At 47.5% G+C, this 13,806-nt stretch overlaps 1 protein-coding gene across 1 annotated transcript in view; it reads right to left on the bottom strand.

The window, feature by feature from the left end:
- B9d1 (B9 domain-containing protein 1) overlaps positions 1-13,380 on the bottom strand; it is a 32,121-nt gene extending 18,741 nt beyond the window's left edge. Inside the window, exons 1-5 of the mRNA XM_077633449.1 lie at positions 13,292-13,380; positions 12,652-12,719; positions 4,986-5,054; positions 3,068-3,179; positions 796-892 (exon numbers count right to left, since the gene is read on the bottom strand). Coding sequence (XP_077489575.1) covers positions 796-892; positions 3,068-3,179; positions 4,986-5,054; positions 12,652-12,708 — 335 coding nt within the window. The 5' untranslated portion in view covers positions 12,709-12,719; positions 13,292-13,380. The remainder of the gene's footprint in view (positions 1-795; positions 893-3,067; positions 3,180-4,985; positions 5,055-12,651; positions 12,720-13,291) is intronic.
- Between the last annotated feature and the right edge of the window lie 426 nt (positions 13,381-13,806).

Raw genomic sequence — 13,806 nt, 5'->3', positions numbered from 1 at the left:
TACCAATAGGCCCACCATTCTGCCCTGCTTTAGTCCAGCTTGCCGCTCTACTACGAAGGCAAAGGAGAATTTTTTTTTACTTGTGTTGATAAATGCAAAATAACGAGGGCAATCAGTTTTTGTTCTGCCTTAAATATAATTGACAAGAAAATAGAACAACAACAACCAGGTGCCAATGCGATTCGAACCGACGGCTTCTGGATGCCACGCATGGGGCAGTATAAAATTTGTCGTCGATTTCTTCTACTGGTTGTAGAACAATAGACTCTTTTTAAATTGCTTCCCAAGCCACTAACTATAACTGATCAGTAGTAGTAAAAGATCTAGAATTCATCTTTTCAGCGCAATGACGTTGTTCCCGCTGCTTTATGTTTGTCAGCCCTGGGTGCATCACCAAACGTATAGAATGGAAGGGCTTTGCGCGGCAGTCTTTCCTCTACTCACAAGCTGCTCTTCGCGCAGCGCCAAGCGCGAGTGAGATGGAGTGCAGGAACCGGTAGTTTGCATTATGCACCATAAACGTGAACAAATGTGCTGTTAAATTGTGAGGATTGAGTTGGAGGTAGCACACTACAGTGAGAACACTTATGAGGAACGCCATCGCAAAACGGACGTTCAAAGGACTACCCATAGGTATCGTACCAGAACTTTCTGCTTGTCGCATAGGGGTCAGTAAATTTTTCTATTGCTTTGCTCATATGCTGAGCGGAGTTTTGTGTTTTGAAGTCTGCAACTACCCAGAACGCAACAGCTCCGCTAGATTAGGGTCCTCCAGCTAGGTTGCAGAACACTCACGTTCCAGCCACGGGGGGAACGTGAACTGCTCCGTAGCCACGGACCACGTCGTTGGCAAAGGCATCCAGACCGTAGACTGAGAGGACGAGCTGCGGCCCTGTTTGGAGAAATTAAAAAATCATTGAAGGTCTGGCATTGTGAAACGTTTATCCATTCAATTAATATTACATCTTGGGAGGATAGCAGACAGCTTTTGCTTTTTCTTCATGGGGAATCATTGAAAACGTCTCCCCGAGAACCCCTTGAAAAAACACAGAATAACATAAGCCAGAAAAAATCATATACATCTAGAGGAACAACGTGATTTGCTATACAAAATACAAGCTATCAGCTGCTTTTCAGCTGCATTTTTATGCTTTCGGGAGCAATAACACGCCACATTTGCGGCCCAATTCGCATACCACTGAATATCTTTATATACTGCGAGGAGCGGACGAAAAGTAATTCAAAGCACGATTTTATTTTTGCTGTGCGCACGCCTGTCAATTCTATCACCTGGCCCCATTGAGTAGTAATCGCAGCATACATTGGTGCATGCATTTGGCGGAGTAAATGGTGATGCCTTAAATTTCATCGACGTGAACCACAAGAGATAACAAAGATTTGGCGGGAGACTTCAGTTCGGCCTTAAGGGTGCACATGTGATGCGACAGCTTTAATAGGTTAATACCCATAGATGCAGTATTGGTTATTCTATACTTGACATTATATACTCATGGAAGTTATCATAGCACTCCTAGCGAAGTGGTGTAGCGCTTAAGCAATGCGCCACTGCCGTGCGATGGCAGGTGCTGCTGCCGGTGGGGCTTGTGCTACCCAGGTTGCTCTTCCTGAGCGAGCAATCATTAACTTAACTGTGACCCGCCACTGTGCGCAGTTTTCTCACAACCCGGTGGACAGGTTTTGATGACACCACAAGGCTACGTTATCTATGTGGTCGACCTGTCTCCTAGGATGCTTCTCTGGAGATTTTTCGGGAATTTTTCGCCCTCTTTCAACGACATCGACGACGCCGACTGCGACGTCATGTTCGATGCAATACGAGCACCTTAACGCTGTCGCGTAAAATTGCTTGCTAGCACTGCCGGCATCCTTAGCACGATGACCTCGTGACGTACCAGAAAGCGACCATTTTATACCACAGCATTGCGTGGCCTATGGAAGCCCCCAAAGACGTTGCATTTATCCACAACGCGTTTTATTCCCTAAACTTATGAGAGTTGCAACGGTCGAGTTTTTCGCCTTTTTGATGCAATGAAGAAATTTTTCTTACCCCTTTTGCCATACAAATATGTATATAGATTACCAACACCCGGTCAGAGCATGAAATGCTAAGCTTTTCCGTGGCTGCTTACTTGGAACGAGTGAGCGTAATAACTCCCTCCGAGTTTAACTTGAAACTTAACCTGTTAGCAACCGCGATAATGTTCAGGAAAGGCAAAAAGAATCTTAGGTTCCGCTTCTAATATTTGTAAATGCAGACTGAATATGCCCAAAGTTCCATCGAAATAGCAACTTTAAGTGCTTATTGGATATTCAGTTCTAAAATTTTCCCGGTTACAGGTATAAGCAGAATGGTGGAACGCGTTTTGCGCACCTTCCTCTACATTTTCTCGTACCGAAACAAACCCAAGCCGACCCCATCAAAGCAACCCTAAGAAAAGATGAGGCTTTAGATACGCATACACTTCACCCGGGGTGTTTTGCATTCCTCAGCCAGAGCACTGAGGTCAGCCACACCATCGAGCCGAACTCGGTGCTGTGGTACTCCCGCTGCTCGTGAGTGTCCCCATGATTGACTGCAACGACGGCTGTCGCTCGCTTAATCAAGACCTCGGGAATTCGGACGAGCAAACTGCAGATGTCTGTTTCCCTGGCAGGTTAAAAAGACAACGTCCAAGTGACGTTGGCGTTGCTGAGCCACCACATTGAGTAGCTTCAGCCCCTCACTCCGGCTGTCTGCGCTGCGAACGTTTCTACCGACGAAGACATTGCAGTGGCCCTGGCAGCTGTGTCCCCAGACCTCAGAGCAACCAGACCAAATGGGTGCGTATACGCTTGAGGCTTATCAAACTGTAAAATAGCTGCATTCATTGTGTTCATAGAAAAGTGCCTCGAATGAGTACAAGATACTGAGAATGAGGAGCATTTGTGGCATAGCCTTAGCTAAAACAATTGCAGAGAAAAGAATTCCGTCTAAAACAAGCATATTTATTCATACGTGGATCACGACAAGTTGGCAAGAAATATTATTTTCATTCAGTATACTTACATCCCCAAACGTTGCTGCTCTTGTACGTGATTTCAATTGGGAAGTTCCAAATGAAGGATCGGCGGGCATCTCTGCTTTTCCTCGTCACTTGCGAGATGCCTTCCTCGACGCCCTGCGGGGAGACAACCATTTTTATTGGTCGGTTGGCTGACTCATTTCGTAAAAAAAAAAAAACTGCCTTCGAGGGGGTAGTGCCTGTCTGACGCGCCCGCTGGTTCGCGCGCGGGTAGAGGACAGGCACGCGTGTATTCGTGCGTGCACGAAAGGCGGGGAGCAACTGAACAAACATGCGGCAGGACGTGCGCGCGGTTCTGTGCTATCGACAGACCGGCGCCGGAAAGACGACGCATTGCCCCGAAGCCAAACAGCAGTGGTTGAAGAACAAGCTTTCCCAGCAAGATGCGACACCTCATACGACCGCTGACCTCACACCTCAATGGAGCCGGCACGATTCAAAAGCGGCGGATGTTTGCTCACTGTTTAGCTCCAGAAATCGACTGTGCCACGCATTCTTCGCCCGGATGTGTAAAAAAGTGCCAGAACAAAGGCACAGCGTCAAAGGGAACACTGGGCGAGGAGGATCCCGGAGGAGGCGGTTTTGGAGACGACCGATACAAATAGTCACGGCTACAGTGTTGTTAAAGACGCTTTGAAAGAGGCTCCTAATAAAGTTGCGGCGTGCGCCTGGGAAATTAAAGCTCGCCTCTTCGCGAATATTGTGCACGAAGAATTTTTTTTAATGCGCACTGCAGGACCTGAGTTATCTGTAGTCAAAATTTTATTCTCAGCGTCTTGGTACCCTTCCCTCTCCTCTCGTCACTTTTTGCACGCTAGAAGGTCGGCACTCTTCCGCCGACCCCACTTCCTGGAGGCGGTGCTCCCTGACCCGCCTGAGCTGCGCGGATTATTTGCCGCAGACAGTGTAGATATCAGCGTTATGGTTAAAGGGAACTTTCGTTCGCTGGCAAGGGTTTTTCAAGGTATATGGACAACTTATCATAGAAACAAGGAAGCTAAGAACTCGTGGTAATAATAAAAAACTGTAATTATGAAATGAGAAAAATGGTGGCATGCTGCTCTCGCCATCTGAAAGCAATCCACTCATGATTTTATGTCGGCATGAGATGAGCGTACTTTCTCGCCTAATATTCTTGGATGCAGTTATGTGGTATCTTTATGCGACCTCATACGCAATAGCACTGGAGTGGACACATAGCTATGAATGACGCCAATTACGAAGATCTTACGAGCGTTTCTACGTGAACCCAGATCACTCCCACGGGGCTGCCTTAGTGGAATGGAATGCTGTGTCCGGAAAAATTGTTCAATGCCGACCGGGGCTACCTCATTTGGGTGAAAGCGACATGCAAGACATTCGTCTGGTATGCTATATCAGTGTCCGTTAAAGAGCCAGGCAATGAAATCTGAACTGGAGCTCTCCGATACGACGTCCCTCATAAGCCATGTTTCGCTTCGGGACGTAAAAACCACATGCACCACATGTCATATCATATCCAGATATGAGAAGCGAGAGAAAAGACCGAGTACTCGTGACGAACGGTCGTCATCACAAATGACAGCAATCTTTTTTTGTCTGGGCTTTCAGCACTTAAAATGTCTTGTAAATTTTCAGTGCGATTTGAGCAGTGTACCGTGCTTGTAAACATTGTAAGCTTTGTAAACATTGCTGTCAGTTTGATGCATTTAAATTCCTAAAATTAGGATCATCGGGCAACCTATTTAGCCATCTCTGCCACCAAAATGTCTGATGGGGGTTGCAGACCACCGTAAATTATCAGGACCCAGTTTAGTAGCGTCTTGCTCGTTTTATTACTCTAAAATGGGCGTTAATTTCAATGCGTCACCCAGCACAAGCTCAGCCATAAATTTAGCCTTGCCCTACGAGGAATATACTTACCGCAGCTACGGTCCAGTCAGCTCCGTGCACGAAGCAGTACTTGCAGTAGACGTCGTCGGCTCCTGTCAGCTGGAGAGGGAAGTTTGGAAAAGAGCAAGAAACGCTGTGCGATGGACCATGCCTGACCGTGAACATTTTCAGCACCGAGGATACTATGAGCAACTACGTCATAAACTCTCAGCAAACTTAGCTTGTGCTGTTTTCCAGTAGCTCTAACTTATTGTCTCCCAGATCATTTAGAACCCACTACAGTGTTACGTTAAACAGTGCGGAATAGATGAGATGAGATGGCACGAAGAACGGACAAGTCACGAACGCTGACTTCCAGCTCGCGTAAAAAAAAAATCGGAGTGATAATCAAGATTCAAGGCAGACGACTTCATGCAGTGTTTCTCTGCATTCAGAATAACAGGAAGGTGTCAAGTAACCCAATGCACATTAAGGTGTATCAGCATAATCATTGCGTTTCTTCGAGCGGGCAAGAGCGTCCGTTTCGATATTGTCACCGGCGAAAATACAGAGAACAAAGCTGTTCACTCGGGCGAGGTTTGCCAACACCGCCGCGCTCGTTCTGGACAAAGAAGACGTTCGGCCACGCGCTCGGGAACACAGTTCGACCTCCAGGTGGCGCCGGCAGAAAGTCAGCAGCGTGGCATTGCCCCTCCCATCTAAGAGGCATCGACTCGATGCCGCACGCGAGGGGAGGAAAAAAAATAATGCGAAAGGTAATGGCGTGGTTGGGTCCGGGGCTAACGGGAATAAAACGGCTTCATTCGCGCCACGTGGACGACCTCGGACGTCGGGTGTCGAGAGGACCGGACAGTTCCTTGAGGGAGCACCTCGTAGGTCACCGCGCTGAGGCGGCGTAACGCCTGGTACGGACCAAAGTAACGGCGAAGAAGCTTCTCGGAGCGCCCTCGCAAACGGATTGGGCTCCACACCCAGACTTGGTCACCGGGTGTGGAAATCACCTCCCTGCGGCGGAGGTTGTAACGCTCGGCGTCGCGTTGTTGTTGGCACCGGATTCGCTGTCGAGCAACTTGGCGAGCAACTTCGGCGTCACGGACAAATTGGTCGGCATCCACGACAGAAGAGGGAGTAGGATCCGGAAGAAGCATGGCGTCCAGCATGGTCAAGGCTTCGCGAGCGTGCACCAAATGGAAAGGAGTGAAGCGCGTCGTTTCGTGAAGCGCAGTGTTGTACGCGAACGTTATGTAAGGAAGTATCCGGTCCCAGTTCGCGTGGTCATCGTCGACATACATAGAAAGCATATCGGCAATTGTCTTGTTAAGCCGCTCAGTCAGTCCGTTGGTTTGCGGATGGTAAGCTGTTGTCTTTCGATGACTGGTGCCACTGAGTCGAAGTACCTCGTTCGTAAGTGCCGACGTAAACGGGGTTCCCCTGTCAGTTAATACGACCGTTGGAGCTCCGTGACGAAGCACAATGTTATGAATGAAAAAACTTGCGACTTCGGCGGCGGTACCACGGGGAAGAGCCTTGGTCTCACAGTAGCGGCTGAGATAGTCAGTGGCAACAGCAATGTACCGGTTACCCATGGAAGACGCCGGAAACGGACCGAGTAAGTCCATGCCGACCTGTTGAAATGGGAGGCGCGGGGGATCGATAGGCTGCAGGAGCCCGGCTGGTTTAGTCGGTGGCGTCTTCCGGCGCTGACATGCTCGGCAGGTTCGGACGTAACGGCGGACAACCGCAGCAAGCTTGGGCCAGTAGTACTTGGTGCGTATGCGCGCCAACGTGCGGGAAAACTCGAGATGGCCCGAAGAAAGGTCGTCGTGGCACGCGCGAGGAACTTCGTCACGAAGCGCAGCTGGCACTGCAAGCAGATAGACAGTGTCCGTTGGGCCGCAGTTCTTTTTGTAGAGTACCCCATCGCGCAAGCAAAACGATGACAGTCCGCGCTTGAAGAGCCGAGGTGGAGATGGGGCGATTCCTTCAAGGTATTCTATGAGGGGCAGCAGGTCAGAATCGGCCCTTTGTTGTTGGGCAAGGGTGGACGTGGTGAGAGCACCAAGAAAAGCGGAATCGTCGTCGGACTCGTCAGTGGGGCACAGGATTGGGGCGCGGGATAGACAGTCAGCATCGCTGTGTTTCTGGCCAGACTTGTGCACGATGGTGACATCAAATTCTTGTAACCGAAGACTCCATCGAGCAAGCCGCCCCGAGGGATCCTTGAGGTTCGCCAACCAACAGAGTGAATGGTGGTCGCTCACGACCCGAAACGGGCGGCCATACAAGTACGGACGAAATTTCGTAACGGCCCACAGCACAGCTAGACATTCCTTTTCCGTTGTGGAATAATTGACTTCTGAACGGGACAAAGTGCGACTGGCGTAAGCAATCACGCGTTCTAGACCATCCTGCCGCTGAACAAGGACCGCGCCGAGGCCAACGTTACTAGCATCAGTGTGCAGTTCAGTGTCGGCCTCTTCGTCGAAGTGGCCAAGCACAGGCGTACACTGCAGACGGGACTTGAGTTCTGTGAAGGCGCTGTCCTGGTCTTGGCCCCAGATGAAGGGTTCAGAATCCTTCGTCAGGCGGGTCAAAGGCTCTGCTAGCCGGGAGAAATTGGGAACAAACCGGCGATAGTACGCGCAGAGGCCCAAGAAACGACGCAGGCTCCGTTTGTCTGTTGGCTTAGGGAAGGCAGCTACGGCGGCCGTCTATTCGGGATCTGGACTAACACCTCGTGCGCTGACAATGTGACCAAGAAACTTCAGCTCTTGAAATGCAAAGTGACATTTCTCTGGCTTGAGAGAGAGACCAGCGGAACGTATGGCCTCGAAAACAGCACGCAAGCGTTTCAGGTGCTCATCAAACGTGTCAGAGAAGATCACGACATCGTCAAGATATACGAGGCATGTCTGCCACTTCAGACCGGACAGCACGGTGTCCATCATTTGTTGGAACATGGCAGGGGCCGAGCACAAGCCAAAAGGGAGTACCTTAAACTCGTATAAACCGTCAGGCGTAATAAAGGCGGTCTTCTCTCGGTCGCGTTCGTCGACCTCTATTTGCCAATACCCACTGCGGAGGTCAAGGGATGAAAAGAAGGTGGCATGGCGCAGGCAAATTGGTCTTTGGTCGTCAGCAACGACAATTCGATGCTTGGTAAGCGGCGTCTGTCGGACCTTGGAAGTTTCCGCAAAACAGTCGCGGAAGGAATAGATTAGGCTTTGCACGCAGTTTTTCTGACTGGCCGAGAGGTGCGGGTTCACGTCAGTCGGAATGGCTGTAGCCGTCGCGTCGGCGAGGGGCAATGCCGAAGGACTGACCTGTCTGGCTGCCAGTGGCGGAAGTCATGGCCCGAGCAGGAATCGTGAGTGGCTCAAATTCGGGTTGCAGGCCTCGCAGGCGACGGCTCGCTTTGTGGACAGGTGTGGCGTCTGCTCGTCGGGGAGAAGCGTCAGGGCTATCGTCCCGGTCAGCGTACATGGGATGATACCCAGCACCTCCACCAAAAATGTCACCGGCGAAAATACAGAGAACAAAGCTGTTCACTCGGGCGAGGTTTGCCAACACCGCCGCGCTCGTTCTGGACAAAGAAGACGTTCGGCCACGCGCTCGGGAACACAGTTCGACCTCCAGGTGGCGCCGGCAGAAAGTCAGCAGCGTGGCAATATTAACTCCTATTTTGCACTCACTCAATGCTTTCTCACCCCTGTATTTAGTTACGTCAAGTTGTGTTAACCAAAACCTAAAGTGAGACTTCATATAGAAAGTGATATCAATTCCGGTAAACGCACGAACAGCTTCATCAAATATTCATTAAGCGTGTCAATGCAGTCCAAACTAAAAGATAACCCAGAAGATTTCTGGAGGACATGTAAAGAGGAATGGAAAAGACGCTGTAGCTATACCACCTCTTCTGTTTTATAAGAGCTTTGTTGATGACGGCACAGAAAAAGCTCAGCTTTTCAATGAGTGTTTTAGCTCTCTTTTCTGTTCTGAAATCGATCATGCTGATATGAATACCTCTACTTTCCAGGCAGGGACGAGTGTTACGGATAACCTTGTTATCACCACGAATCGTATACAGTATTTCTTGCAGAACCTGAATGCTGCTAAGGCTAGGTGTCCTAATATCTTGTCAAAAAAATTCGATAAAGTTTGTCGTCAGTCGGTTTCACCGTACTTAAAGATTATTTTTGAAAAAAATCACTCTACTAATCTCGTCTTCCTGATGACTGGAAGATTGCAAGCATTGTGCCAATTCACAAATCAGGTGCTCGTGACATTGTGTCAAATTATAGGCCATCATCATTAACTTCAGCTGTGTGCAAAACACTTGAGTATATTTTGTATACCAGTATAGCATCGCATATCGACACACATTCATTGTTTAATCCCCATCAGCATGGTTTTCGCAATTGCCTGCCCTGCACTACGGCCTTGATTGAATTTGCGCATGACCTGGCGGGGCACTGGACAAGCGGCTGGGAGTTGACTATGTTTTTGGATACTCAAAAAGCCCTGGATACTGCGACTCAATGTTTACTCATTAAAAAAATGGCGTTTTAAGATATCAGCCCTCAAGTGATATCGTGGCTGAATGATTACCTACATTTACGTCAATAGTTCGTAGTTGTGAGTGGTGCTCAGTCTGAAACGGTGCAAGTTGGCTCCGGTGTTCCCGAAGGATCCGTGCTGGGGCATCTGTTCTTTCTCTGTGTCAATTTATCGGTGACAGAATAAGGTCTCAAATGCGGTTATTTGCGGATGATTGCGTTCTATATAGTGTATTCACTTGTGATCGCGATGTTGAAACATGTCAGAATAACCTGGACAGGAACTCGGAGTGGTGCGTTAAATGGAATATGAACTTGAATTTGTCAAGAACCGTTCACATTAACTTTACTAGAAAGAAAAATCTTTACGTGCACTCATATGTTATTAACAATGGGCCATTGGAACAGGTATTCGAATTTAAATATTTAGGTGTGTATTTCACTGCTGATTTGAACTGGCGCCGTCATGTCGATTATGTCGCTGCTAAAGTATGTAAAACCCTAGGATTCCTTCACCGAAAGGCAAGCAATTTTCCCACGTCATGACGGAAGGAACTTTCTTTACAAGAAGTATGCGAGATCGACTCTGGAATACGCGTGTACTGTTTGGCATCCGCCTACTGCTTCATATAAAAATAAGTTGGAGAAGGGGCAAAACATTGCCTCTCGATTTGCGTCGGACACAAGTTGGTCTCAGTTCAGTGCATCGCGTACGGAAGAAGCGCTCAACTACGTTTGAAGCTTTTTCATTCCATTTATTATTAAACTATTCGTCTTGATCGAGAAAATTATTTGCAACACCCTTATTACAAATTTAGGCGTGTGGACCTTGTTTTTAAGGTTCGGAAAATTCTGACAAAAACTACATTGTTAAGGATGTCGTTCTTTCCTAAAACCATTAGGGAATGAAATAGGCTGCCTAGTAATGTGAGTGCTGCATAAAATGATGCTTTCTTTTCTGTTTTAAATGTATGCGCATATCTAGCGCTTTATATTTATTTTGTCTTTTTCTGGTGTTTATACTTTTTACTCTGCCGAGGAGCAAATATGCATAATTTGTGTAGTTTATGTGTTCCTTATTGTACCCCCTCCCACTGTAATGCCTTGGTGCTCTGGGTTCTTTGATAAATTATGAGTAAATAGTGAATGCTATAGCATTGCCAAGCATAACCTAAAGAGCGTGCCTGTGATTTTTTTTTACACCATGGTCTAAATCCGAATCCCTCCTCTGCGGCTCCCCTCACAGCCAATGTGTCGCTCCAAGACGTTGAACCCATCAATTTCTAGTATAAATTTATTTCTGTGTCATTCCTAAACTGTGATCGTAAACTTTCGTGTTAGTGTCGCCTCGCGTAAGTGCTCCTCCCGCAACCTCGCAGCCGCTCAGGAGAAAAAAAAATCTTCTAGAATAGAAAGAGCGCTGTGCGTGTTTATATTGTTCCCCGCACGGCACATCTGGTACCGACGGCCGCGGGTTACGAGCATGAAGTGGCGAGCCACCGCCAAAGGTGTAACTATGGTGAAAGCACAAATTCACATAGCTGCGGTCACATGTCACCGCCTTAATCTTTATTCGGAACAACATGGGGTGATGTGATGTATGCCTGTGCCTTACCAGTCTCTTTTTTTGTATTCCGATTTTGTACTCTTGTGGACATACAGACTTTCTATGCGCTCTCTCTATTAAAGGTTTACCTGGATCGCATTTTTTTTTGGGTCGTCATACAAAGAGGGCACGCGTAATATATGTTCGAATCTAACTGCAAGAATTAAGTTGAAAAATTACACTTTCGTGCAACGGCACTAGGTCGCCAAACTCTCAAAAAACATGTGCGGCCCTTACACGCGCGCGTTCGGTATCATTTCTTTCCTAATATCAAGATTTCTGTCGTTACTTCCGATTGTCAATATACAGCCGATAATAGTAAATTGTTTCGAAAATCAAAATTTCCATACATTAACTCGAAAATAGTGCGCGATATTGGTGTGCTCTTCTTCACTGTGGGGCATCTGGGAGGATCTGGGTATTTTTCGTCTAATGTACTAGCGAAAAGAGGATTCCTCTAACATGACGAACCTTTTTTTTTTTTACCACACAGATGGCGATGTAGTGAAACTGAATAATAAACCAAGTTAGCAAGCTCGAACATTTTCTTCACGTGGGCCAAAGCTTACTGTCTGGTGTAATTTACTGCTGTTTTAAGAGTAGTCCCAATATCATTGCATTTCCATTACACGTGACGGACTTTTGTTCTCCAGGATTTTCAGCACCAATATTTGGGCGGAGTGTCATGCAGTACTGTTTCCCGCTGGCCATCCTGTTAACGGCAACAGGTATAAGCGGCGATATTTAGGCAGTGGGCGATGTTTGTGGAGACACCGTTAGCCACTTTTTCTATCGTTCACATTAAATCGCGAGCATGTAGGTCAGCTCCAGATACCTTGTGTACAGGCAGTTATAGACAGCAAAGATACATCTCACAATAATGAACAAAAATGTTTACATAACCGATATGTGAAGTTTTATTTTCTGCCTCCTAAGACTGCTTCTCAGTACTGTAGTACATGCGAACTAAACTGGTATTTCCGGCACGAAAGTTTCCCACAAGTTATTCGCGCTTCTTATTCGCGTGCCTGCCTGAAGCGTTCAGTAGGGTGCAAGCAGCTGTAGTATAAAAGGGAACTGCAGGATTGCAGACTAAAATAAAATCTGGTGCGTTTTCTACACAGATCGATAAAACCTTTCATGAGAAATCAATAAATAATCAATAAATCAATAAAAGAAACTGTTAAGAACAAAGAGGAAATATCTTCATTCGGACTTTGCAGTAACCACTAGTTTAACTGGGATATGTGTTCTCTTTATGACTCGGACCGATAGTGCAAGTTGCACGGTAGCTGTCACTGACATTAAAGAAATCAAATGCGTTCATGCTGAATCCGGCATAGAACAAAACTGGAAGTATGCGCTGTGGAGGAATATTTTGAGTGGAGCCTTTTTTTTTTGTGTCCGGAACACCATCTGTGAAGCTGACGTGTACGAGATAAACGCTGTTTGTGGCTCCACATCTCTCATATGTGTGGGCCGTTTTATGGAAGCCAAAATGAACATGCCGCTTGTATGCGAACAAGTCGCTTACCTGAGCAGATTCAATCTGACCACTGACATTCAGCATGAAAAGAACGTTGGCCTCCATGGTTCTGGCATCTGTAATGAACAAGATTCAGATCCCCGGTTTAAATGACAAGTCTGGCGCATTAAATTATGTGCATTAGATGTGGTACCATTATAGCAGTTTAAATCAAAACTGAAACATATGCTGGTTCTTCGAAAGCAACAATGCTAGAGTATTAAGCACTAAATTAGTTTGCCATGATTGACTGCTCGGCGGGTAGTTCGTGGCTTAAAACCCAAATGAACCCATTGCTACAAAGCGACACAAAGGTGGAAACACTTATCTGAGTACTTGATTCTGTAGTAATATCATTGCTTACGGAACTGAGTTATCTGATACTGTTCCTACCGTCTTTCGTATTTAACGCGAGCTTGAAACGAGAAGTGCCTAAACCAGACCAGAAAAACGCGCCACCTTCTGCGAAGCTGGTGAACTGAAGTTATTCGCTGGCGCCACTATTGGTTGTCAAAGGTGGTCTTGCATTCATTCGCACTTTCGATGTGCTACATTCCTATTTCAGATTTTTACTGTAGACAATTGCGACTTATTTCGGGGATCAATGAACTGGCAAAGTGTGTGACCGATAAAAATGTTCAGGGCTTACCAGCAGCAGCTGTCGCGCAGAACGATGGCTACGAAGGCGGGCCGGCGTTCCGCCCGACGAGGAAGCATGCGTGAGCAGCCGACCGTAACAAAACGCGTCGCCATGGAAACCACCTGCAGAGCCACTGGCGTTCATGCGCGGCCGTCACGCACGCTGCCGCCGTCTGCCGGGCAGTCGAATAACAACAAGTGCGGCGCGCGTATTTCAAATCAGGAGCAGAGAATCAGCAACGACGCTGCGGAAACGAAACTCAGACGATGGCTAAATCCCCCCCCCCCCCCCCTTTAAAAGAAATGATGATGATGATGATTGTGGATTTTTATGGCGCAAGGGCAGCTATGGCCAAAGAGCGCCATGTCACAAGGTATTTTTCTTTTTCTCAAGGTGGGGTCAAAGACCCATTTCCCAAGCATTTCACCCTAAATAAGCCGAGCACCGGACCAGGGGAAAGCTTGCACCCATTGTATCACCGGTGGGTACCCGGCGGCACTGGGGATCGAACCCCGCACCTCCCG

The sequence above is a fragment of the Amblyomma americanum genome, chromosome 8 (genome assembly GCF_052857255.1).
Source record: "Amblyomma americanum isolate KBUSLIRL-KWMA chromosome 8, ASM5285725v1, whole genome shotgun sequence".
In the NCBI taxonomy this organism is placed as follows: Eukaryota; Metazoa; Arthropoda; class Arachnida; order Ixodida; family Ixodidae; genus Amblyomma; species Amblyomma americanum.
This window is presented reverse-complemented; position numbering and strand designations above follow the sequence as displayed.